This window comes from Salvelinus namaycush, chromosome 15 (genome assembly GCF_016432855.1).
Source record: "Salvelinus namaycush isolate Seneca chromosome 15, SaNama_1.0, whole genome shotgun sequence".
Classification (NCBI taxonomy): domain Eukaryota; kingdom Metazoa; phylum Chordata; class Actinopteri; order Salmoniformes; family Salmonidae; genus Salvelinus; species Salvelinus namaycush.
Genome location: NC_052321.1, coordinates 24,454,331 through 24,482,246, shown reverse-complemented (window position 1 = coordinate 24,482,246; position 27,916 = coordinate 24,454,331). Strand labels below are relative to the sequence as shown.

Genomic DNA, 27,916 nt, shown 5'->3' with positions numbered 1-27,916 from the left:
TGCTTTCTTAGCCACTTCATCATATTTCTACATACAGTATACAAACTGCATATACAGTATACAGTTGAAGTCGGAAGTTTACATACACCTTAGCCAAATACATTTAAACTCAGTTTTTCACAATTCCTGACATTTAATCCTAGTAAAAATTGTCTTAGGTCAGTTAGGATCACCACTTTCTTTTAAGAATGTGAAATGTCAGAATAATAGTAGAGATAATTATTTATTTCAGCTTTTATTTCTTTCATCACATTCCCAGTGGGTCAGAAGTTTACATACACTCAATGAGTATTTGGTAGCATTGCCTTTAAATTGTTTAACTTGGGTCAAACATTTCAGGTAGCCTCCCACAAACTTCCCACAAAAAGTTGGGTGAATTTTGGCCCATTCCTCCTGACAGAGCTGGTGTAACTGAGTCAGGGTTGTAGGCCTCCTTGCTCGCACACGCTTTTTCAGTTTTGCCCACAAATATTCTATAGGATTGAGGTCAGGGCTTTGTGATGGCCACTCCAATACCTTGACTTTGTTGTCCTTAAGCCATTTTGCCACAACTTTGGAAGTAAGCTTGGGGTCATTGTCCAATTGGAAGACCCATTTGCGACCAAGCTTTAACTTCCTGACTGATGTCTTGAGAGGTTGCTTCAATATATCCCCATAATTTTTCTTCCTCATGATGCCATCTATTTTGTGAAGTGCACCAATCCCTCCTGCAGCAAAGCACCCCCATAACATGATGCTGCCACCCTCGTGCTTCACGGTTGGGGATGGTGTTCTTCAGCTTGCAAGCATTCCCCTTTTTCCTCCAAACATAACGATGGTCATTATGGCCAAACAGTTCTATTTTTGTTTTATCAGACAAGAGGAAATTTCTCCAAAAAGTACAATCTTTGTCCCCATGTGCAGTTGCAAACCGTAATCTGGCTTTTTTATGGCGGTTTTTGGAGCAGTGGCTTCTTCCTTGCTGAGCGGCCTTCCAGGTTATGTCGATATAGGGCTCGTTTTACTGTGGATATAAATACTTCTGTACCAGTTTCCTCCAGCATCTTCACAGGGTCCTTTGCTGTTTTTCTGGGATTGATTTGCACTTTTCGCACCAAAGTATGTTCATCTCTAGGAGACAGAACGCATCTCCTTCCTGAGCGGTATGATGGCTGCGTGGTCCCATGGTGTTTATACTTGCGTACTATTGTTTGTACAGATGAACGTGGTACCTTCAGGCATTTGGAAATTGCTCCCAAGGATAAACCAGACTTGCGGAGGTCTACAATTTTTTTCTGAGGTCTTGGCTGATTTCTTTTGATTTTCCCATGATGTCAAGCAAAGAGGCACTGAGTTCAAGGTAGGCCTTGAAATACATCCACAGGTACACCTCCAATTGACTCAAATTATGTCAATTAGCCTATCAGAAGCTTCTAAAGCCATGACATAATTTTCTGGAATTATCCAAGCTGTTTAAAGGCACAGTCAACTTAGTGTATGTAAACTTCTGACCCACTGGAATTGTGATACAGTGAAATAATCTGTCTGTAAACAATTGTTGGAAAAATTACTTGTGTCATGCACAAAATCGATGTCCTAACCGACTTCCCAAAACTGTAGTTTGTTAACAAGAAATTTGTGGAGTGGTTGAAAAAAGAGTTTAATGACTCCAACCTAAGTGTATGAAAACTTCCGACTTCAACTGTACATACTGCTTGTAATAACCAAATCAGAGGTTCAATATAGTGTACTGGTCTGTGTGTCTTTGTGAATGTATAGCCTACACAATGAGGATGCTTGACCCCTCAGTGTCAGTGAAAGGGTGAAAAGTGACCTTTCCCCCCCCAGATACTTACCCACTATGAATACCAATTAGCCTAAATTAGCATGGGTATCACAACGACCAACCACACACCTAGAAACCAACCAACCACACACCTACAAACCAACCACACAAGAAGAGATTTCGAGAAAGAGCGTCATCTGCTCACATGAGTCTTTATTCATGTCGCTCTTGACAAGGTGTTGGGCACTAAACATCAAACAGAGAATCACTGAGCGTGTTATGTGTGTGGTTCCAAGGCTGAGGAAGCCCTAATCTCTTTCTACATTGATGTCCTTTACCCAAACAAAATGAAATATACTTTCAAAGCACTCTTGTCAAAATACAGTACATCATAAAGAGAGAACCATTTAGACTAGTAAGTGCTAGCCCATAGACTGTGTGGTCATAGGAAGAGATTTAACATCTTTGAGGTACCGGTTTATCTCTCAGATCCGCACCTTTGGTTGGAAGGATGTTATGTGATCGATTCAGACAGGTGAGGTGTGTGGAAAAATATTCAGTTTTGCCAAAGAGGGTGCAGATAATCACTGATAGATTCTCAGACTATTCTCAGCCTCTTTGGGAGGAAGGGGGCCGGTGTATTCTAATTCATAAAATATGTGTGAGAAAATAATAATTCAAACACTTCAAGATCTGACAATAGACAACAGCAAACACTCAGGGGGAAAGGTGGGTGGAGATCATCGGTTTAGTTCCTGTTTTAGCTGAAACCCCGGAAGAAGAGGATGTCCTGGGGAGGAAAAGGGGAGGATGTAGGTGAAGGATGGAGAAATAGAGTAACTAACAGCATGCAGGGACATGGATACCAAAAATTACTGACTACATGCTAAAAAGAGATGCAAAAACCTGAGAACTGTCTGTATGCAGAGGGACAGAAAAGTGACTCACTACCTTCTCAGAGGTACAAAGGAAAAACTGACTTCCGCATTGCATTCCGAGAAAGAAAACAACCACTGACTGAAGGGCAGAGGCAGAGGCAATTAAACATTTCAAAGAGAGGGAGATAAACACTTCCACCTCACTACAGCACAGTCCACAAAGCAGAAAGCACAAGCTGACAGACAGACAGACACGGACCATGCTTAGTTAGAACAGGTGCTTCAGTAGTCAGCTACAGAGAAAAAGCAGACAGCCATGTATTCATCAACACATTTAAATAAGAACAAATAGTATACTTGATCTTGGGGAGAGAAAGGAATGAACAGATCAGCAGGTAGAGCTTGAAATTATGCTGAACACGCAAGGTCAGTTTCCAGTCGAAGGGAAGCAGAATGTGATAGCATATTATTAAAGTTGTAATAAGCAGATGGTTGAACGGTGCAATTTACATCAAGTAAAAGTCAAAATAATACATTTGATACAATAGGCAAGCATGAAGTTGGAATTAAGGACCAGGCTTTGTACAAGGCAGAAAAAAGCTGTGAACTTTGAATGAACACAGGAGAGGTGACAAGAAGATGGTTTCCATGCCCCATCACATAATGAATCTCTGACGCAACTCGACTGTCATGCTATATCAAAACAAGGGGGATCCTAACAATGGATTTATTTCCCTGCAGTGATATTTGTAGGAGGAAGGGAGGGAGGGTGGCTGGGGGTCACATATCAAAGTTTCAAGCTGACATAAATCAATCAGTCCCATAACTGGACAAAAACAACAGTAGTGACCTGTGGGCCATATCTGACATTAATCCTAAACCTTCCAGTCAGTGTGGAGGAATGACAGGACACGATTTGGTGGGAGAGAGAGAGAGAATGCTGATACAGGGCCTAACGAGGAAAGGTGCTGATGCTAATGAGTGCATCCGTGAGCCCTTAATGAGGCCGTCTCGTTTGGTGTCCTAATTCACAGTGATCCGCGTCTCAGGGGTGCAGGATAATGAGCTGGGCTGGGATTCCCAGGGCAGAGGGTTGTGTAACCCACCTCAAAAGGGGGACACAAACTCCCACAATGCGTGTGTGTGTGAGAGAGAGTGTGATAGAAAAAGGGGGAGGGAGAGAGAGTGTGAGTATGTGAGAGAGATACAGTGTGTCTGTGAGAGGGGGAAAGGGCGAGAGGAGGAGGGGAAAGAACAGCTAGATGTCATCCCTGCCTGATACGCTTGTTTGTACCCATCATTGAATTGCTGTGACCAAGAAAGAAAAGCTTGGCTCTCTGTTACAAACTGACCTCGGGCAACAAGTACACTCACGGATAGAGGAAACGGTGAGGTAGACAGAGCAAGAGCGAGAGAGAGCAAGATGAGAGAGACAGGGTTAGAAGCAAACAAGAGAAAAAGGAGATGACAAGCCATGCAAGTCCTCAAAAAGTTTGAATGTTGATTCACCACAATATTATCATTAAGTGTTGTTGGCTTTTAACTTGCATTTCTAGGAGCTACTGTATGGCCCACTTCAATCATTATCAATGAGCTAAGGCTCATGAACACTCTATATACCATCCAGGAGAAATGCCTATCCTCTAAAGGGATGGCATTCAGTGTCAGGTCTTTTTCACTGGGCTACCAAGAGAAAGCTAACTAACAACTACAGGAATCAGTGACCTCAGTTTATAAAACCCAAATGCAGAGTATGCATTGAGCCCCGCCGCCCCCGCCTCTTTCTGCTGTGTCTGCATTAGTAAGGCTCAAATGGGTTTCTGCCATGAGAAACAGAGCATGACATGCACTAAACAACGCCAGGCGGATGACAGGCCAGCTCCATTTGATGATGGCCGCCGCTGATGCGGACGCTTTTTGATGTGGAAAAATATCAGGGCAGCGTAGTAAATCAGTATGAGACGCAGCTGGCCGCAGACCTAATGAGTCATCCACATTACACACATCTCAAAATGCAAATAGAAAATAACTACAGGAAATGTAACATTGATAAATTCACCCAATGGTGAGTTATGGTCTCATCTGGAATTTAAGCAAAAGCTCAAATATGGGAATAAGTACTTGACATGGTCTTTGAGAAATGTGTCATCAAATAATTCAGACACCACTCTGAAAACACTGATCAATAACTTTAGTGGAATGTCTGCTCACTGTCCACTACTGTTTTGTCAGTGAGAATGTGTTTCCACACAACTCTAATTGACACAGTTAATAACACTGCCACCCTCTGGCTGGCTGGCTTCATGCAGATCTACCAGTAACTGTGACTTTGCTCATTCCTCCAGTCACATTCACAGATCTGAATAGGAAGAGGTGATGCAGGAAAAGGAGGGGGCTGAAGAAAAATACCTTTATCCAATTTTATTTCCAGAAACGGAGATGCACATAGGACGACTGTCTATAAACGGATAACTACAGTGCCATTTACAGATGATTGTTAAAGAAAAAGACAAATAGCGTCACAAAAAATCCTTGGACTAAACTATTAATTAATTTACAGTATTATGTTACTTTGAATCGGATACACTTACTCTATTCTTCTGAAAACAAACCGGACTATATAACAGAGTGCATGCTTTACATTTAAATGCTGATACTACTCTCTGTTATTATCTATGCATAGTCACTTTAATAACTCTACATACATGTACATATTACCTCGATTACCTCGACTAACCCGTGCCCCTGCACACTGACTCTGTACCGGTATCCCATGTATATAGCCGCGCTACTGTTATTTGACTGCTGCTCTTCAATTATGTTACTTTTATTTCTTATTTTTGAGGTATTTTTCTAAACACTGCATTCATTGTTGGTTAAGGGCTTGTAAGTAAGCATTTCACTGTTGTATTCGGCGCATGTGACAAATAAGATTTGAGTTCTTGACTAAATCAGGGATTAAAGATCATTGCTCTGCTCCCCGTCCCCCAACCAGACCATTCAGGGGATCATAACAATCCAAATTATACCTGATCTATCAACGGCTTGGCACTGAGCACCGTTTGAACGTTTGACCTTTTAACACGGCTCATGACATTATGTTGACATTTCAAGTAATCCCTCCCACGGTTCCTAATCTCAGTCACTGTAGATGGCCCTGGACCATCCCCTGAGCTGCAACTACGCCATGGATGCAGACAGGCAGTCAGAGACAAGCAATATCCATGTTAGGGCTAATGATTCCACGCTAAGCTAGAGCCCACATGTGCAACCACACTCGGGTTATGGGACAAATGCAGACATACATGCAGGCATGGGAATCAATGTTCATGTGTATTATCGGTACATAATATGAAATGTGTTCATTGTTGTGTAAAAGAGAGGGATATTGCACCCTACCTTCTCAACCTAATATGAGCTACAATGCCTTCCCAAATGATTCACACCCCTTGACTTTTTCCACGTTGTTGTGTTGAAGCCTGAATTTAAAATTGATTAAATTGAGATTTTGTGTCACTGGCCTACACACAATACCCCATGATGTCAAAGTGGAATTATGTTTAGACATTTTTACAAATTAAAAATGAAAAGCTGAAATGTCTTGAGTCAATATGTATTCAACCCCTTTTTTATGGTAAGTCTAAAAAAAAGTTCAGGAGTAAAAATGTGCTTAAGTCACATAATAAGTTGCATGGACTCACTCTGTATGCAATAATAGTGTTTAACATGATTTTTGAATGACTGCCTCATCTCTGTACCCCACACATACAATGATCTGTAAGGTCCCTCAGTCGATGAGTGTCACGTCCTGACCATAGGAAGCCTTTATTTTCTATGGTAGAGTAGGTCAGGGCGTGACTAGGGATTTAGTCTAGTTTATATTTTCTATGTGGGGTTCTAGTTTGTTTTTTCTATGTTGGTGTTTTGGTATGATTCCCAATTAGAGGCAGCTGGCTATCGTTGTCTCTAATTGGGGATCATACTTAAGTAGCATTTTTCCACCTGTGTGTTATGGGATATTGTTTTGAGTAGTGCACGTTGCACCTCTGTAGTCACGGTTTGTTGTTCGTTTATTGTTTGTTTTGCTAAGTTTCACTTTATAATAAATTATGTGGAACTCTACATTTCGCTGCGCCTTGGTCCGTCTCTACACATGAACGTGACAAGGAGTGAATTGCAAACACAGTCAACCACAAAGACCAGGGAGATTTTCCAATGCCTAGCAAAGAAGGGTGCCTATTGGTAGATGGGTTAAAAAAAAAAAAATAAAAAAAAAACTGATTGAATATCCCTTTGAGCATGGTGCCGTTATTAATTACACTTTGGATGGTGTATCAATACACCCAGTCACGACAAAGATACAGGCGTCCTTCCTAACTCAGTTGCCGGAAAGGAAGGAAACCGCTCAGGGATTTCACCATGAGGCCAATGGTGACTTTAAAACAATTACAGATTTTAATGGCTGTGATAGGAGAAAACTGATGATGGATCAACAACATTGTAGTTACTCCCTAATACTAACCTAAATGACAGAGTGAAAATAAGAAAGCCTGTACAGAATAAAATATTACAAAACATGCATCCTGCTTGCAACAACACACTAAAGTAATACTGCAAAAAATATGGCAAAGAATTTAACTGTATGTCCTGAAAACAAAGCATTATGTTTGGGGCAAATCCAACACAACACATTGCAGAGTAACACTCTTTATATTTTCAAACATCATTGTCATCGGCAAGGACAAGGGAGTTTTTTGTAGAATAAAAAGTACCTGAACAAAGATACACAAGCACAGTCAAAATCCTAGAGAAAAACCTGGTTCAGTCTGCTTTCCAACAGACACTGGGAGACAAATTCACCTTTCAGTAAGACAATGACCTAAAACACAATGCCAAACATACACTGGAGTTGCTTACCAAGACGAAATTGAATGTTCCTGAGTGGCCTACTTACAGTTCTAACTTAAATCAGCTAGAAAATCTATGGCAAAACTTGAAAATGGCTGTCTAGCAATGATCAGCTTGAAGCTTGAAGAAAGATTCACAACTGTCATTGCTGCCAAAGGAGATTCTAACATGTAATGACTCAGTGTCGTGAATACTTATGGAAACGAGTTATTTCTGTATTTCATTTTCAATACATTTGCACCAATTTCTAAAAACATTTTCAATGTGATTATGTGGTATTGTGTGTAGATGGGTGATATTTTTTTATTTACTTCATCAATTTTGATTTCAGGCTGCAACAACAAAAATGTGGAATACGTCAAGGGGTATGAACACCACAGTGTATGTGAATACATACATACAGTTGAAGTCGGAAGTTTACATACACCTTAGCCAAATACATTTAAACTCCGTTTTTCACCATTTCTGACATTTAATCCAAGTAAAAATTCCCTGTTTTAGGCCAGTTAGGATCACCACTTTATTTTAAGAATGTGAAATGTCAGAATAATAGTAGAGAGAATTATTTATTTCAGCTTTTATTTATTTCATCACATTCCCAGTGGGTCAGAAGTTTACATACACTCAATTAGTATTTGGTAGCATTGCCTTTAAATTGTTTAACTTGGGTCAAATGTTTTGGGTAGATTTCCACAAGCTTCCCACAATAAATTGGGTGAATTTTGGCCCATTCCTACTGACAGAGCTGGTGTAACGGAGTCAAGTTTGTAGGCCTCCTTGCTCGCACACGCCTTTTCAGTTCTGCCCACAAATATTCTATGTGATTGAGGTCAGGGTTTTGTGATGGCCACTCCAATACTTTGACTTTGTTGTCCTTAAGCCATTTTGCCACAACTTTGGAAGTATGCTTGGGGTCATTGTCCATTTGGAAGACTCATTTGCGACCAAGCTTTAACTTCCTGACTGATGTCTTGAGATGTTGCTTTAATATATCCACATAATTTCCCTTCCTCATGATGCCATCTATTTTGTGAAGTGCACCAGTCCCTCCTGCTGCAAAGCACCCCCACAACATGATGCTGCCACCCCCTTCGGCTTGCAAGCCTCCCCCTTTCTCCTCCTAACATAACTATGGTCATTATGGACAAACAGTTCTATTTTTGTTTCATCAGACCAGAGGACATTTCTCCAAAAAGTACAATCTTTGTCCCTATGTGCAGTTGCAAACCATAGTCTGGCTTTTTTATGGCGGTTTTGGAGCAGTGGTTTCTTCCTTGCTGAGCGGCCCTTCAGGTTATGTCGATATAGGATTTGTTTTACTGTGGATATAGATACTTATGTACCAGTTTCCTCCAGCATCTTCACAAGGTCCTTTGCTGTTTTTCTGGGATTGATTTGCACTTTTCGCACCAAAGTACGTTCATCTCTAGAAGACAGAATGCGTCTCCTTCCTGAGCGGTATGACGGCTGCGTGGTCCCATGGTGTTTGTACTTGCGTACTATTGTTTGTACAGATGAACGTGGTACCTTCAGATGTTTGGAAATTGCTCCTAAGGATGAACCAGACTTACACATTGTTTTCTGAGGTCTTGGCTGATTTGTTTTGATTTTCCCATGATGTCAAGCAAAGAGGCACTGAGTTTGAAGGTAGGCCTTGAAATAGATCCACAGGTACACCTCCAATTGACTCAAATTATGTCAATTAGCCTATCAGAAGCTTCTATAACCATGACATCATTTTCTGGAATTTTCCAAGCTGTTTAAAGGCACAGTCAACTTAGTGTATGTAAACTTCTGACCCACTGGAATTGTGATCCAGTGAATTATAAGTGAAATAATCTGTCTGTAAACAATTGTTAGAAAAATTACTTGTGTCATGCACAAAGTAGATGTCCTAACCGACTTGCCAAAACTATAGTTTGTTAACAAGAAATTTGTGGAGTGATTTCAAAAACTAGTTTTAATGACTCCAACCTAAGTGTATGTAAACTTCCGACTTCAACAGTACATGTGAATGTGTAGCACTCAATAAAAGCAGAAATAAACCCCACAAGTCATCACCAGTCTACTGTACTACACAATACTACAACATCCGCCACCTCAGGGTAAAACACCCCACAAAGCTCAGTGCTTCAATTACACCCATTTGGCATTGACTCCACTCCTCTGTTGTCCATGCATGACTGGATAATGTTATACTGCTGCATACAGCAGCACAGTCCAAAAGAGGATTCACTGCTAAAAAGGTCAGATCTGTTGGCTAGGATCAATTACAGTTACATTGTATCTTTTAGAGCAGCCATACTCAACAGGCAGACAGCAGGCCGGATCCAGACACAGAAGTGGGTCAATACAGACTGAGGGTCAACTTAAATACAATTTTATTTTATTTTAAAATTCGGTTGGGATTCAACTTCTGGTATCATATGAGCACATGCACATTAGACATGGAAAATGTGTGGAATTGCAATGAAATGCGTTTTTTAATTGCAAAATGTTTCTTTAGCACCCTGGCATAATGTGTAGAATTAAAGGAAACACAATGTAAAACTGCTAATTTCTCTCTCTGCCAACAAGAGGGGTGTGGACAGTTTGGGGGTTGAATTGGTTACGAGGTAGGGGTTTCTTACTACACCGATAAATAACATTCATCCGGAGACCTTTGCCACCTAGGAAGTGTGTGTGACTGGACCTTCTCAAATAGTATTTAAGTACCCCAGTTTTAGAGATCACCTTTATTCCAAACCAGGGGAGATGCACTTTTTGTATCGTCAAAACATGAATCAGTACTTAGTGAGTTGGTGGGTCTTTCAGTATACTGTGTTAATGAAAACATTGGTATTTTATGCAGGAATCTGACATTGAGTTCAATTTTATATAATTATTTAAATGTGACAACGAATTGAACAGATCAAGACAGGAAATGAGAAGAGCTATGTAAGGTAACAACCCATTTATTTAGTGATACATTCTGCAAACTATACATTTTATTTCAAACTTCAAAGGCTAAAAAAAATGAAAGAAATAAGGACGGAAAGGCGGCGAGGAAATTCAGGGAAAGAAGAGAAAAAACACAAATTCACAAGCAAGGAATGCAATTTGTTCAATCGACTCAACACAAGTAGTACAATTTAGTTCAGGGAACAAAGCTTTTTAACATTTTATTTTCGGTCTTTCCTTTGGAGATGGGACATAATACAAAATATACAGTTATTGAACTTTGCAAAGTCTATCACAGAGGCCTCTGAGAAGCAGTTGAATTAACATAGACAATACTTATTATCTACAGCAGTCTAAAGCCATTCTTGAATGTATTTATAAATATAGCAGACATGAATGTATGTATGCACATTTCTAATGCTTACAAGGTTACCCAATTGTTATACACTTGCATTTGCTTAAAGTATTACATCATCTGCAGGAGTGAGCAATTAAATAAGCTTTCAAGATTCAACAAGGTAACATGAAAAAAAAAAAAAAAGTATACAAACCAGAAACGGTTGAAAATGTGTACCATGTGACTACCAACATAGTATGCCACTTTGAAGAGAAGCACCCTAAGATGGAAACACTTGATTTTATTTATTTCTCAGTTACAAGAAAGTAATGTCTACATCTCTCCTTGAAGTGTTCCAATAAACAAGTACTTAAGTGATAGGGTTAGATTGGGTAAGGCAAATCGGTGAGCTTATTAGTGAGCTGAAAAGGTCAGCAACATGGGGTTCAGGTCCCCTGTTTAAGGGGACACAACCCACCACTGCTAAGGGTCACACAGTAACGTCACAACTGAGGTACATCAATATGGACAATATGGGAACGAGCATTCAAATCTATTTTACTCCAGCCAGATATACCTCTGAACCTAACAGAACTAGTTCCAGGGGAGCAAAGGGACAACCTGTAAATAGCTTTATAGTTTTTTCTAGAACAATACTTTTTTGTGAAAAAGCTGATAAGAAAGACTATCAGTGCATATTTAAACATTGTCATTAATTACACCAAATACCTCTCACACATCTTACATTTCTAGAACCCTGAACATTGTTACAATTCTAGATCTCTGAACTAGTTGAATATCACAAAAGCGAAACAAGTTAGTGAAATTACACAAGCAAGGGTTTGAGGCCATTCTTTTTCGTATAAGGTCAATGATTTTACTAGTTAATAAAATAAACTAGCATTTGCAGTGGATACATTATAGATATCAATATTTCAAATTTGCACATTTCAGTCAAATACATTAACAATGGGTTTGCCCGACTCCATGACAACTCAGTCTGACATTCCACAGATTCTGACAGAACAGCCCAATCTGGGTATGATGGCTGTTTTCAAAGCAAAACTACAGAGGGGGTCTAGAACAACAACCAATACTAGACAAATAGGTTTTCTATGAACTTATGAGGTACTGTAGTTTTATGGTATATAAGAAAAAAATAATACATTGGATGCTTAGTAAGTGCTACGCTTTTGAACAATTAGGTCAGTCTTGTATGGTACCAGTCAAAAGTCAAATATAAAAAAAATACACCCTAATTGACCATTCTTTTAGAGCCATATCCTATTTCAAATGGGAGGCAAAGAAAGATTTACATAAAGGTTCAAGCATGGTGAATGGATCTAAGATCAGGATATGGACTCTGAATTTTGAAAGTGCCTTCAGAAAAGTATAAAAGTGCCTTCAGAAAAGTATTCATACCCCTTGACGTATTCCACATTTTGTTGTGTTACAGCCTGAATTCAAAATTGATTGAATACATTTTTTTCCTTTTCCAGCCCCACACACACACAACCCCATAATTACAGTGAAAACGTACTTTGAGATTTTAGCACATTTATTGAAAACGAAATACAGAAATCTTATTTACATAAGTATTCACACCCTTTTGCTAAGACACTCCAAATTGAGCTCAGGTGCATCCAATTTCCTTTGATCGTCCTTGAGATGTGGACTCCAAGTTGTAGTGACCTGTGGCCAATTCAATTGTTTGGACATGATTTAGAAAGACATACACCTGTCTATATAAAAAGGTCCCACAGTTGACAGTGCATGTCAGAGCAGAAACTATACCATGAAGTCTAAGGAACTGTCCATAGATCGCCAAGAAAGAATTGTGGTAAGGAATATACCTAGGGAAGGGTATAAAACAATTTCTAGAGTCCTGAAAGTTTCCAAGAGCACATTTTTTGAAAAAAAAAAAAAAAAAAAATGGAACTACCCAGACTCTGCCTGGAGCTGGCCGTCTGACCAAACTGAGCAAGAAGGACCTTAAATCAGGGAGGTGACTAAGAACCCAATAACCACTGACAGAACTACAGAACTCCTTGGGTGAGATGGGAGAACCTGCCAGAAGGACAACGGTCTCTACAGCACTTCACCAATCTGGGCTTTATGGGAGAGCGGCCAGACGGAAGCCACTCTTGAGAAAAAGGCATATGACAGCACACCTGGAGCTTGCAAAAAGGCACGTGAAAGACTGAAAGCATAAGGCAAAAGATTGTGGTCTGATGAGACAAAAATGTAATTCTTTGGCCTGAATGCAAAGCGCTATGTCTGAAGAAAACCAGGCACAGCTCATCACCAATCTAACACCATCCCTACCATCAGCGGCAGGGACTGGGAGACTGGTAAGGATAGAGGGAACAATGAATGGAGCCAAATACAGGCAAATCCTTGATGAGAACCTGCTTCAGAGTGCAAATGACTTTAGACTGAGGCAAAGATTTACCTTCCAACAGGACAATGACCTCAAGCATAAAGCAACGCTGGAATGGCTTCAGAACAAGAATGTGCAAGTCCTTGAGTGTCCCAGCCAAAGCCCAGACTTGAATCCCATTAAATCTGTGGAAAGACTTGAAGATATCTGTTCACCACCGCTCCCCATCTAACTTAAGAGCTTGAGAAAATATGCAAGGAAGGGGGGGGGGGGGGGGGGGGGGGGAAATCACAAATCTAGATGTGCAAAGCTGATACAGATATACCCAAGACGACTCAAAGCTGTAATCGCCACCAAAGGTGCTTCTAAAAACTATTGACCCGTGGGTGTGAATACTTAGGTAAATTATATCTGGATTTCATTTTCAATAAATTAGAAAAACATTCTCATTTTGTCATTATAGGGTGTTGTGTGTAGTAGATGGGTGAGGGAAAATATCTATTTTTTACATTTTATATTCAGGCTGTAACAAATGTGGAATAAGTCAAAGGGTATGGATACTTTGAAGGCACTGTACATACGTTCCTTATGAGGCTCACATAATTACATGACATGTTCATGTAAGACCCCATCTCTAACACCTTAGTCACTATGCAAGTCTTACAGTATATATGCAAGTAGTCCGCATTCAAACTGGTGTGTCGACAACAGAACACTAACCTACTATCCAAAACTCTTTAAAAACAAAAGCGCCGCAGCACAAAATCACTGTCAAGCTGTACAGATGACTGAAAAATATGCGGCTAACCTAAAGATAAAAGTAATGCATTTCTGAAATAAAATGTATTTATTTCCAGTCTAGCCTTATAAAAACATTGACAGTAAATGAGTAACCTGCAAGTTTAAAACAGGTTAAGACAGATTTTCCTTTGACTTCATTTAGGTACTTGAAAATTATATACATACTGCAGTATTTCTGGAGAAAATACTTGAGTATAAGGACAATGAATGTTTGCACTCCTCAGGGGAAGATCCAAACGCCTATGCAGGCGCTAAAACAGCTAGGGCTTGTGTGTTACTGCTGACCCGCTCTGTGCTCCTAAAACTTGGTTCCCTTCCACAAAACCACAGTGGGGAAATACAACTTTTTTTTCTTTCTTTTTTTACGTTAACCAATATAACCACATTTCTCATTTTTAAAAAGTGACTTGGGTAGCTGATTCATTCAGTCACTTAATGTTTTTTTCTAAGATCGCAAATGCTGTGTAATAATTATGAAGGCATTGTTTGACTTAAGTATACAATTGAACAATAAGTGTTTGTGTGATTGACATTTCAGCAGTTTAAGGGTACATCAACTGTCCGTATATCAAGTTCACAACAAAAAAGAACCTGGGTCCAAGTCCCTCATTCATGGACAAACATATTTAAGCGTTAATCTGAGACATACTTTAAATGGTTTACTTTCTAAACGACTGCAAGTACGCATAAAATACAGTAACAAAAGGGTGGCATATCAAACCATCTCTAAAACGGTGTGTGTGTGTGTGTGTGTGTAATATAATATATTTTATATACACACATACACACTACCGTTCAAAAGTTTGGGGTCACTTAGAAATGTCCTTGTTTTTGAAAGAAAAAAAGTTTTTTTGTCATTAAAATAACAAATTTGATCAGAAATACAGTGTAGACATTGTTAATGTTGTAAATGACTATTGTAGCTGGAAACGGCTGATTTTTTATGGAATATCTACATTGGCGTACAGAGGCCCATTATCAGCAACCCTCACGCCTGTGTTCCAATGACACGTTGTGTTAGCTAATCCAAGTTTATCCTTTTAAAAGGCTAATTGATCATTAGAAAACCCTTTTGAAATTATGTTAGCACAGCTGAAAACTGTTATTCTGATTAAAGAAGCAATACAACTGGCCTTCTTTAGACTAGTTGAGTATCTGGAGCATCAGCATCATCATGAGTGGGAGGCCACGGTGCACAACTGAGTCTCAACATCAACAGTGAAGAAGCGACTCCGGGATGCTGGCCTTCTTGGCAGAGTTCCTCTCTCCAGTGCCTGTGTTCTTTTGCCCATATTAATCTTTTTTTCTTATTGGCCAGTCTGAGATATGGCTTTTTCTTTGCAACTCTGCCTAGAAGAACAGCATCCCGGAGTTGCCTCTTCACTGTTGACGTTGAGACTGGTGTTTTGTGGGTACTATTTAATGAAGCTGCCAGTTGAGGACTTGTGAGGCGTCTGTTTCTCAAACTAGACACTCTAATGTACTTGTGCACAATTGAGCAAGAGGACCAGGGCCTCCCACTCCTCTTTCTATTCTGGTTAGGGCCAGTTTGCACTGTTCTGTGAAGGGAGTAGTACACAGCGTTGTACGAGATCTTCAGTTTCTTGGCAATTTCTCGCATGGAATAGCCTTCATTTCTCAGTACAATAATAGACTGACGAGTTTCAAAAGAAGGTGCTTTGTTACTGGACATTTTGAGCCTGTAATCGAACCCACAAACGCTGATGTTCCAGATACTCAACTAGTCTAAAGAAGGCCAGTTTGATTGATTCTTTAAATCAGGACAACAGTTTTCAGCTGTGCTAACATAATTGCAAAAGGGTTTTCTAATGATCAATTAGCTTTTTAAAATGATAAACTTGGATTAGCTAACACAACGTGTCATTGGAACACAGGCGTGAGGGTTGCTGATAATGGGCCTCTGTACACCTATATAGATATTCAATTAAAAATCAGTCGTCTCCAGCTACAATAGTCATTTACAACATTAACAGTGTCCACACTGTATTTCTGATCAATTTGATGTTATTTTAAAAATGGACAAAAAAATGTTGCTTTTCTTTCAAAAACAAGGACATTTCTAAGTGACCTCATAATGTTGAACAATATATAGGGGTCAAGTTCAGGAGACAACGTAGTAGTTTGTTGCCTGAAGTTAGCCTACATCATTAGATTGTCAGTTGGTTAAAGAGAGAGAATTTCAAATTCAGTATGTTACCCTGTGTGTCAGACAAACAGGATAGTGTCCCAACCCTGAGCAGAGCCCACGGGATTAGAAGAGCACCTTAACCTACAGTGCTCCATTCTAATTGATTAAACATCAACAAACAAAACAAGAGCATCTTGCTCACCACTTATCTAACCTAATAAAACTGTGGACAGTTTATTAGGTACACCACTCCATTCACAAATGGATCGCTCCTACAGTGAGTCACGTGGCCATGGCTTGCTATATAAAGCAGACAGACAGGTATCGAAGCCTTCAATTACGGGTTGATTGAACGTAAGAATGGGCAAAACGAGTGTCCAAAGCGACTTTTGAGCGTGGTATGATGGTCAGTGCCAGGCGCGCCAGATCCAGTATCTCAGAAACGGCCGCCCTCCTGGGCTTTTCACACACGACAGTGTCTAGGGTTTACCGAGAATGGTGCGACAAACAATAAAACATCCAATCAGTGGCAGTCCTGTGGGTGAAAACAGCTCGTTGATGAGGGAGGTCATATACAGCTCGTTGATGAGGGAGGTCGAATGAGAATGGCAAGAATCATGCAAGCTACCAGGCGGGCTTCAAACAGACAAATAACGGTGCAGTACAACAGTGGTGTGTGCAGAACGGCATCTGGGAACGCACAACTCGTTGATCCATGTCACGGATGGGCTATTGTAGCAAATGACCACACCGGGTTCCACTCCTATCAGCTAAAAACAAGAAGAAGCGTCTCCAATGGGCACGCGATCACCAACACTGGACAATTGAGGAGTGGAAAAACATTGCCTGGAACATGACAGTGAGTTCAGCTTACTTGAGTGGCCTGCGTAGTCCCCAGACCTCAACCCAATAGAGCATTTTTGGGATAAGATAGAACGGGCTGTTCGCAGAATGAATGTACCACCGTCTAATCTGCAGCAACTGCACGACGCCATCGCGTCAGCATGAACCAACATCCCTGTGGAATGTTTCCGACACCATGTAGAATGCCCTGAATAATTCAGGCTGTTCTGGAGGCAAAGCGGGATCCGACCCAGTTCTAGATGGATGTACCTAATAAACTGTATATACATACATATGCAACAATGCATTTTAAACAATGGAAGAAAATACATTTAAATAAAACCATCTCTCCACAAAATACATACTATACACTTTTCTTAAAAGTAAAAAATTAACTGCAAATCAATCAATCATACACTTTAGCAGCATACCGTGCTCTAGCTCCTGGTGCAGTGGCGGAGGTCTCTACACTAAGAGCACCCCAAACCACACAGTAAATACAAGGTGCTCTAGGAGAGCTCAATGCATTTAGTGGATTTGTTCTTGGTTGTATAGTTGAATATAGCAACATTTAAAGCAGCAATCAGCAGTTGAAACTATAACACCCCTGTTTCTGTAAAAACCTAAGGGTTGAGGCTGGAGAAATGTAACCAATCAAATTCATAGAGCTATGCATGCAAAGACTGACCATCCATGATATCAAAATGATAGTCATCCATATTTTTAGGCTAGCGTTTTTTCACATTTACCTGGTTTACAAGAATTTGAGTAAAACAAGCGTATATTTTGGGTTCTGATGGGGTACGGCAGTTCTAAGCCCGAGGCATTTATAAGTTATATTCTTCAAGAAACAAATGTGAACATACCATTCATTTACAAATCCAAAAATTGATGTAACAACTGGAGATTGCTTCTTTAGAAAAAACACCACTTGGAAATTGGAAACAGAAGATTGAATGTTCAATTAGACTGGTGGTGGTAACTAGGGTTTCTAACGATCAGCACTTAAACACTTGTAAAATCAGATAAATGTTGTGATTTGAACTCCTCTCTGAAACTTAGAAAACTTCGCATGGGCTGTCATAAAGCTGACCTATGCTATCATAGACCACGTGGCACCTGTATGGTGGGCATCTGTGACATATTATGTTTATTCCAGTGGAGGCTGCAGATGGGAGGACGGCTCATAATAATGTCTGGAACGAAGTAAATGGAATGGCATCAAACACATGCGTTTGATACTTTTCCACTCTAGCCAGTACCACGAGCCCATCCTCCCCAATTAAGGTGACACCAACCTCATGTAGTTTATTCAAAGTAAATAATCTAACACTCATGACATGAAAACGTGTCAACTAGTCAAGGTTCAGACAAAAATATATAGATTTTTTTTTTTTTTTTTTAAATCACTATGTCATTAGACAGGTTAACTGTGTCACGGACTTCACTGACAATTACAAAGTGGTTGTGGCAGATGTCATTTTGAAGTTCAAATAGCAATTTGTCAACTTAATCCTTCCACTGTCAAATAAAGTGTTATCTGAGTGAGGGGTAGTGAGAGATTGTATTGTGCTGATATGAAAGACTGATGAGGTGCAGAAGAGGTATGTAGGAGTAATGGCGCCTAAATCTCCAGCCCATGTGGTTCTGACATCAGCACAACCATAGCAAACATTAGCTGGTAGCTACAGTGCTGCAGATAGAGAACTACCTCTACACATACACACAAGCACCCAGGCACGCTTGCCAGTATACGCACGCACGCACACACACATACACGGAATCCAACACAGCAAGTGTTAAAAGGTGTCAGGTGGGATAATCTTCACTTGCATCTTGGAACTGCTTTGTTGTGTTTACAGGAGAGCAACAATATCCTTTCTCTCCAAAAGACAGGAACACAATGAAGGACTGTGTAACACTTTACCATAGTTACTACAGCGTATAAAGAAAAAAGTATATGAAAAATAATTAAAATTGAACATGTAAATATTAGGATTTATATGGTTAGTTTTAGAGAGCTTACTGTGCTGTGAACCTATACAATTTACCCGTTTCTTTAATGAGCAAAGACTTAAACTAAAAAATAACAAGAGCAGGAGGATAATATCACCTGGAGGACAAACAGTAATATTCACTGAATAGACATTTGTTGGAACTCCAGAAGAGCAGGAAAAAGGCAGATAGTGCATAAAAGGTTCTCTTTCTCACTTCTTTCCTTGTTTTACTTGAACTCAAGCTGCATTAAATACAGGCTGTTTGTACACGACAATTGCACTTCACAAAAACAGAAATATACAAAACACACAAGGAAATGTGAATCAAACTAATTACAGCAAAAAAATTAATTGTTTCAGCTGTTTGTTTTTTTAAGAACCTGCTGGACTCGCTAGTTATGGGTAATGTTAGGGGGGGAATAAAAGGTGAGACAAAATGGAGGGAATCCTAAACTTCAGAGCGGACTGGTGCTGCACAATCCGGGGTGTAGAGGTCTGTTTGCATCTCCTCGTCCTCCCATCATATTCCCTTCTTAAAAATGTAACGCTCAGAGTAGTGGGGAGACAGACTGCTGAACGGAGCTGCTGTGGGTCTTGAGAGGGTAGCGGGTTGTAAACTCTGTGCTGTGTTAGTGGTAGGGGTTGTGTTACCACATGTCGTCTGTGGACGCTGAGTCCTTGAAGGAGGGAAGGAAGGAAAAACCCTTCAGACACTGGGTCTACATCCAAGGGGTCTCGATTTCAACTCCTGGAGACGTGCAAGAGGGCTGATCTTTCCACCCATGAGGTTAATTTTGTCCTACACTAGTTACGAACTTGGACAGGAATAAGACATTGTTCAAGAAAGAGTACGGATAAGTGAGCAGAGCTTTCCGGCAATTGAGATTGAGATCCCTGGTATTAACAGCAATATCTTGAAGTCTTCACTTTAACCAATTACATTTTTCCAGTTCTGGACTGTAAAATAAGGGGATTTTATTTGTCATATGCCATTTGATAGTGATACAAGGTAATTTAAGGCTGATCAAACAAACCCAAATGATGCTATTCCTAATCCAGAAAATGCATTTTCACAGATTAGGAACAGCATTGTATTCCTGGTTTGTTTGAATTGCACTCTTATATTTTCTGTGATAAAATTTCATGTTTCCTGCCGAGAAAGCCATGTCAGAATAAAGAAGCACAACATCTCATTCACGTAACCATGAGAATGTTTGTATAGGAATGACTGCTTTATGAATGGTTGTTATGAATGATTGCGTCAATGAATATATTGCTTGTTAAACTATTTGTAAGATCCTCCCATTTGAAGAATCTTGAATATTATCCCCATTGATGGAACTTTAGGGAGCAAGTACACAAGATTGATATCAAATAATTGCAGCCTAAATAATGGTCTAAGATTGCTCTGCCAGCTGTCACTGCTACTACAATCCTGCCCGCATAGATCAGAAAGCATATTTGGCCTTCAAAACACTGGGAGGGCCATACTTGAAACATTAGAAACAGTTTAAATTAAAATAGTTTCTGCGTCTCAAAATCCACATCAGCCAATTAAAATTGTTGACGAGGTTGCACGTGATAGAACACTACTTGTTAGCTTTTCCCCATCAGATAGCATAGGGAACCTGGCATACGTACCCCTATGCTAACACAACCAGCTGGATGTGATTATTTCCTGTAACAAATTCTATATCAACCAATTATAAATGTTGATGTCACTTTTTCTTGACAGCGTCCTAAAAGTTAAGTCCCCCATTTAGGGGACTGAGCGGTTCTAGACCGGTTCCGACAAACTTTATTGTTTAGAGAGCGATCTGTGAACGGTGCAACATCGATTGCTGTGCACTACGTAACAGCTCTGGTTGTCCCGTTTCGCATGCCGTTCTACACTCTCATCCGAGATGCAGTATATAAAATCTGATTCCTAATTTGCACAAGGGGCGACGCATCACATTTTCTGGTTTATCCAGACAAAGGATCGAACTACCGTCTGAAATTTGCAGCTCCGCTTAAAATAAGGCATATGAAATGGGAGACTATTGCAGCAAACACAGTCTAATCTCGCTGTGATGTCAGATGGTTGGATGCAAAAATCATTCCATAGAATTGAAACAAGATTAAATCACCCGTGTTTACAGCTCAAGTTGTACAAGTCAGCAGACATTTGAATGGCTTCTGCACGTCGCTCAGAAGACACTGGGCAGAAAATGCTGTCAATAATTTGAAATGGTACCAATTTTGTATTGTCACTGAGTACGATAATATTTATTTTACAGTTAAAAAGTGAAATAATCATTTGATATGTAATATACATAACAAGCATTTCAATCCTTTCAAGGCCTATTCCCCGACTTTTGTTGAATAGAAGAAAAAAGAAGATTTTGTTCATATGTTCATTACACTTGAGCTTACAGTACATTTGGAAAGCAATCAGACACCTCGACTTTTCCCAATTTTTTTACCTTACAGCCTTATTCGAAAATGGATTAAATTGTCCCCCCCCCCCCCCCCCCACACACACACCTCATAATTACAAAGCAAAAACAGGTTTAGAAATGTTTGTTAATTTATAAACAAAATTATACATTTACATAAATATTCAGACCCTTTCCTCAATACTTTGTTGAAGCACCTTTGGCAGCGATTACAGCCTTGAGTCTTCTTGGGTATGATGTTATATGCTTGTCATATCTGTACTTGGGGAGTTTCACCTATTCTTCTCTGCAGATCCTCTCAAGCTCTGTCAGGTTGGATGGAGAGCGTCGCTGCACAGCTAGTTTTAGGTCTCTCCAGAGATGTTCAATCGGGTTCAAGTCCGGGCTCTGGCTGGGCCACTCAAGGACATTCAGAGACTTGTCCTGAGGCCATTCCAGTGTTGTCTTGGCTGTGTGCTTAGGGTCAGTGTCCTCTTGGAAGGTGAACCTTCACCCCAGTCTGAAGTCCTGAGCGCTCTGGAGCAGGTTTTAATCAAGGATCTCTGTACTATGCTCCGTTCATCTTTCCCTCAATCCTGACTAGTCTCCCAGTCCCTTCAGCTGAAAAACATACCCACAGCATGATGCTGCCACCACCATGCTTCACCGTAGGGATGGTGCCAGGTTTCCTCCAGATGTGACGCTTGGCATTCAGGCCAAAGACTTCATTCTTGGTTTCATCAGAGCAGAGAATCTTGTTTCTCATGGTCTGAGTCCTTTAGATGCCTTTTGGGAGTGGCTTCCGTCTGGGCACTCTGCCATAAAGGCGTGATTGGTGGAGTGCTGCAGAGATTTGAGAACCTTCCAGAAGGACAACCATCTCCACAGAGGAACTCTGGAGCTCTGTCAGAGTGACCATCTGGTTCTTGGTCACCTCCCTGACCAAGGCCCTTCTCCCCCGATTGCTCAGTTTGGCCGGACGACCAGCTCTAGGAAGAGTCTTGGTGGTTCCAAACGTCTTCCATTTAAGAATTATGTAGGCCACTGTGTTGTTGGGGTCCTTCAATGCTGCAGAACATTTTTGGTACCCTTCCCCAGATCTGTGACTCGACACAATCCTCTCTCACGCTCCTTCGACCTCATGGCTTGGTTTTTGCTCTGACATGCACTGTCGACTGTGGGATCTTATATAGACAGGCGTGTGTTTTCCAAATCATGTCCAATCAATTGAATTTACCACAGGTGGACTCCAATCAAGTAGTAGCAACATCAAGGATGATAAATGGAAACAGGATGCACCTGAGCTCAAATTCGAGTCTCATAGCAAAGGGTCTGAATACTTAGGTAAATAAGGTGTTTTTTAATATTTTATAAATTAGCTAAAAATAAATAAATCCTGTTTTCACTGTCATTATGGGGTAGTGTGTGTAGATTGATGAGGGAAAATGTATTTAATCCATTTTAGAATAAGGCTAACTTAACAAAATGTGGAAAAAGTCAAGGGGTCTGAATACTTTATGAATACACCTAAGCAAATATTCTGTATTTTTTTAAAACAGAAAGGTAAGATTTTAATATTTTTTGGCAGTATAAGCATCACTAGGTATTGTTTATGACTCTCATGATAAATAATTGCTTTTGGGTATGTCTATTTAGGTTGGAAATCTACAATTTTACATTACATTTAACAGGTGAACAGAAGTCACATGGCACCATCTTCTAATCAAAGTTACTAAAACACGCACAAAAGTTAAAATTGGACATATAGCTCAAAGTATTGCGAGAGAGTTTTTTGGGGGTTCTTTCATGGTAAATTCAAATCCCAGGTGAGATTGTTTTTTTCCTTTGGGAAATGTATAATTACGTTTATTATGCTAGTGTGTTGCGAAGGGTATAGCCAAAACCTTGTAAATGAAGATTACAAATATATTTAATGAGGAGCTTATTGGAGTCCCTCTTGCAGACTGAGACTACTGCTATACAGGGGTGTAGAGCTGCCGGAGCCACACTTTGCCACTTCTTAGAATCATCCGTTGTGGATGGTTCCCGACACTGCGTCTCAAAGCTGTCATCAAGGAAAAAAGGTGGCTACTTTGAAGAATCTCAAATATAAAATATATTTTGATTTGTTTAACACTTTTTTGGTTACTATATGATTCCATATGTATTATTTCATAGTTTTGATGTCTTCACTATTATTCTACAATGTAGAAAATAGTAAAAATAAAGGAATGTATAGGCGTGTCCAAACTTTTGACTGGTACTGTATTTTAAGAAATGCCATTGATTAGTGGATAAAGTTTAAGATCTTTGATAGGCTGATGTGGAATTTGTTGCAGGAAATATTCACTGTCAGCTGGTGAGGTTAGCATTGGGCTAACCTGTGCCAGGTTATCTGATGGGACCAGCAACAATGTAGCGCTCTATCTTGACAAGTACATTGACGATTTGAATTGGCCGTGTTTACACAGGCAGCCCAGTCAGCCCAATCATTGGCAAAAGACCTGATGTGATTGGTCAAAAGACCAATTTGTGGCAAAAGATCAGAATTGTGCTGCCTGTGTAAACACAGCCTCGATGTGTTAACTGTTCTGTGATATTGGCTGCAGTGTTAATTCATTATGTGTAGTTTAGTTCACTCCTGAAACAGCTGTTAACTGTGGGAAGAACTAAATGAGTTCTGTGATGGTATGGTAACGAGTAAAGTGGATTACAGAGCAAATCAAAAGCGAATTACAAACAAGGATGATACTCAAAAGATGAGTGCGACAATAAACTAAAACATACAGAAATCCATATATTGCCTCCCCATGATTCATCTTTAAAAACAGATATGGTTATTGATATGTTGAATGTTACAAATTGAGTTGATGAAAGTTAGAAAACGAACACAAAAATATTCATGTAATTGTATTTTGCCCTCGAAATACAAACGGATCTGCACAAACACACTATTTGATACAAACATGTATCTACATACATTCAAATAAACAAGCTTTTGTGAGTGGATAGCAGTCGTCAGGAGATACTTACTGTGTCATCACTTCGGTATGGGTTGAGTTTGTTGTACACTGCTTCAACAACGTTTCGCCTAGGACACATAAAAGTTAACATGCAGGTTTAGCTTAGCAAGCAATAAAAATACCAATGTATATAAGCCCAATAAAAACAAAACAGTTTATACAGAAAAGCTAAATGCTGAGCATACAAGGCTGGAATTGAAGGGCAAAATTCAATTAGCCCAACTAACAGCCCAAACTTCCACGCTAGTCCAAACTATCAAAACCACTTTAGTGAAAAGTCATTCAACCTTACCCTGCAAAGCATGGTACTATTTCCCTAGTACTTAATCGACCTCAAAAACTTTGAGTTGGCTGAGGTCCAGTTTAAAGAGCTCACTCACTTGCTGGCCAGTTCACCTCCAGGAGGGAGGTTAGGGATGCTCTCTGATGCCAACGTCCGCATCACGTGGACCAAGTCTGGAACCCCTTCGTTTCCCTGCTTCTTTATGATCTCTGTGGGAATAGCAGAACCACATTCTCTGTGAGTAGAAAACAATATCACACTGGGTGAAGTGAGCTTCAACCACATCAAATTCATGACAATGTTTTTATATTATCTAGGTTTCTATATGGCATATTTAGATGCTGCACCTTCTACTCTGCTCTCCAGGAACTTATCCAGCTCTGCTTCCCTTTTCACGGCATCTGCAGTCACCTTTGGAGCCCCTGGGAGGCAGATCAGCACAACGCTCATATTGTCCCGACTCCCCTGTTCAAAGGGAGAAAGCGAGAGCAATACAGACAGAGTTAAAAATGAAAACATTTACATTTGCTTTAGCATATTCAAGTAATCCAAAAGGCATCTATGAAGCCTACTCATGTGACAAAATGCTGTGGTAACATCCAGGTACATGCAAATGCTTAACTGTTACTGATTCTGTGAACAATAAATTGACAGGTCTCACCTTGTACAAGCAAGTGTCAACAATTTCATTGCAGACTCTCTCAAGGTCATCGGTCACCTCTAGCCTGGACCTGACAAAGTCACACAGTTCCTCATTGGCCATGACATCCCAGATGCCATCGCAGGCTAGGACAATAAACTCATCTTCCACCTCAGACCTTTCAATGGCATACACCTCAGGCTCTGGTGAAACCAGCTGCTCCGTGGGGCCCTTGCCATGCACACACTTGTAGTCGAAGTCTCCCAGGGCCCGGGACACGGCCAGAGAGCCGTTCACTCTCTGGATCATGACAGAGCCGCCGGCGTTTTGAATCCTCTCCTTCTCCAGTGGGTTGCTGGGCTTGTGGTCCTGTGTGAAGAAGTGCACAGCTCCTCCACGGCTCAGAAGACCCCGGGAGTCTCCACAGTTGATGAAGTAGATGTGGCCTGGGGAAATCATGACCCCCACCGCAGTTGAGCCACTGCGGTCCACACCGTGCTTCTTCTCTGAGATGTTCCGCATGTGCTCGTCAATCTGCAGGAAACCTGTGCGGATGCCGGTCTTCACACTCTCTACGTTGGGCTCCAGACCGCTCTGGAAGTCTGGGTTGCTGGTGATGTGCTCCAGCAGGTGCTCACAGCAGTATTTGGCCACCTGGGAGCCAGCATGCCCATCATAGACAGCAAAGAAGGACCAAGGGTCGAGCCCATGAGGCATGCCAATGACTGCCGTGTGCGCATCCTCCATCTCCACCCTCCAGCCCTGCATGCTGCTCAGGCCATAGGTCAGACTGTTCCCCTCACCATGAGCATTGTGCTTCTCCATCTTTGGCTTGTCCAAAAACGCCCCCATTGTAGCTCTTAAAACCTTCAAAACAGGAATAAAACAAAGGATAATATAATATAATAACTTGTTATTCTGCTAAACTCGGCTACATGTTTACTAATTAAAACGCCCAAATATTTGCCAAATATAATTAGTTAAGATATGGATGATTTCGAAGCAGATGACACAGATACAATCCTTTTATGGCAAAAAGATTAGATAGCACATTGGGCTGCACTCATACGTTGCACCCTCTAGTCTAAAAATAGGTGAGTACTGTAGATACATATTTTAAACACTAGCTAACGTTAGTTAGAAACATCTATCAATGAATTACTAACGTTAGCTGCTAGCTAAATAACCTATTTTGTAGGTGTTGGCCATTGATTGTGTGAGTTCAACAATAAAGTCAGCACTGCAAATAGTTAACGTTAACTACCCAAATTGCAAAACAATATCCTCCCGCTTGCTATTTTCCGCTTTCCTTACGCCCAAGCCAACGTTAGCTAGCTACGTGTTATTGTTTTGTAACTAGCTAGAATACAGTGTAGTTAGCTATTTAGTTTAGCGTTTTAGTTATGTTAGCCATCAATGAAGTAACTTAGTTCGTAGGTAATCTTACCTAACTAATGCTAGTTACGTCAAATAGCCTCCTATCCCTACTAGCTAGTTACTGTAGACATCGTCCAACTATGTCAATGACAGAGCCAGGGCTACTTAAATTCAAATAACAAGTCACATTTTTAATGATCACAAAATTATGAACAACAATGTTTTCAACAACGTTAACTAGCTGGCTGGCTATGGTAGCTAGCTAGCTAGCTTAAATCCTCCCGTCGCAATAATATGAAAACCAAAATAAACAAACAGCTGCGTCGTTGTGGGCCTTGGCACCATAGCTTTGGCAGGCCTTAGTTACACTGCCCCACGGCCTATCCTCGTCGCGAAACACCCGCTGTGTATAGCTAATCAGTAATGCTAACAGACTAGCCTGGTAGACAGTCAGAGATTTCTTACAGGCACAAACCACCGTGACTTACCAAAATCCGCAAGACCTGTTTTGAAGTTGTAAAAACAGCAACAGAGCAGAGGTGCTGTGACCGAAACACCGACGAGATGGAGGGAGCTTGCGGGTAACGTTAGCTAGCTAGCAATCACCTTACAGTGCATCAATTTGTGAAAGTGCGGAACTCCCTGTTCTGACTAAACCAGGGATGCATTACTTTATCATTTGGCGACGGTAAGTATCATTAAAATGTCCCTCCTTTGAAGTTTTAGGCCGGAGCTGTTATGGCCAAATTAGTGTCAAGCCCCAGCCTATTCACTTGAATTTGACACAGCCTGCAAACTAGCTAAACCAAACACTGGACTCAGAAAATACCCGGATGTTGCAGGTTGCGTGCTTGAAAGCATTACATCATTCCTATGAGGCTGTTGGTAATCAACACAAAAGCCCATACATTGATTCAACCATATAGATCCTATTAAATTACTAGTTACATACATTACTGCTATTATTAGTATTTTAATTCCCAATTCTATGGATTCAACATTGTAAAGGCGAGCACGCATATTAACACATTTCGTAAGGAAATATCTGTGGGCTGTGGCGATTCAAAATGTTCTCAGTATGCATTTATTTCAGTCACAATTTGTATCACTCTCCGTCTCTATTAAAGTGGCACAGTGCGCCAAATATCAGCATTAATCGTGTCTATTCATACTGAAAA

At 40.4% G+C, this 27,916-nt stretch overlaps 1 protein-coding gene across 2 annotated transcripts; it reads right to left on the bottom strand.

The window, feature by feature from the left end:
- Nucleotides 1-1,963: 1,963 nt before the first annotated feature.
- LOC120060341 (protein phosphatase 1A) lies at nt 1,964-27,566 on the bottom strand. 2 transcript variants are annotated; one of them, XM_039009563.1, is made up of 6 exons: nt 27,227-27,566; nt 25,383-26,228; nt 25,069-25,186; nt 24,819-24,930; nt 24,449-24,506; nt 1,964-2,555 (listed from the first exon to the last, which is right to left on the bottom strand). In XM_039009563.1, the coding sequence occupies exons 2-6, from the start codon at nt 26,211-26,213 to the stop codon at nt 2,526-2,528; spliced, it is 1,149 nt and encodes a 382-aa protein (XP_038865491.1). In that variant the 5' UTR covers nt 26,214-26,228; nt 27,227-27,566; the 3' UTR covers nt 1,964-2,525. The 2 variants fall into 2 exon arrangements, with proteins under 2 accessions (XP_038865491.1, XP_038865490.1); XM_039009562.1 differs by lacking the exon at nt 1,964-2,555 and adding an exon at nt 19,043-19,675.
- Nucleotides 27,567-27,916: the final 350 nt, after the last annotated feature.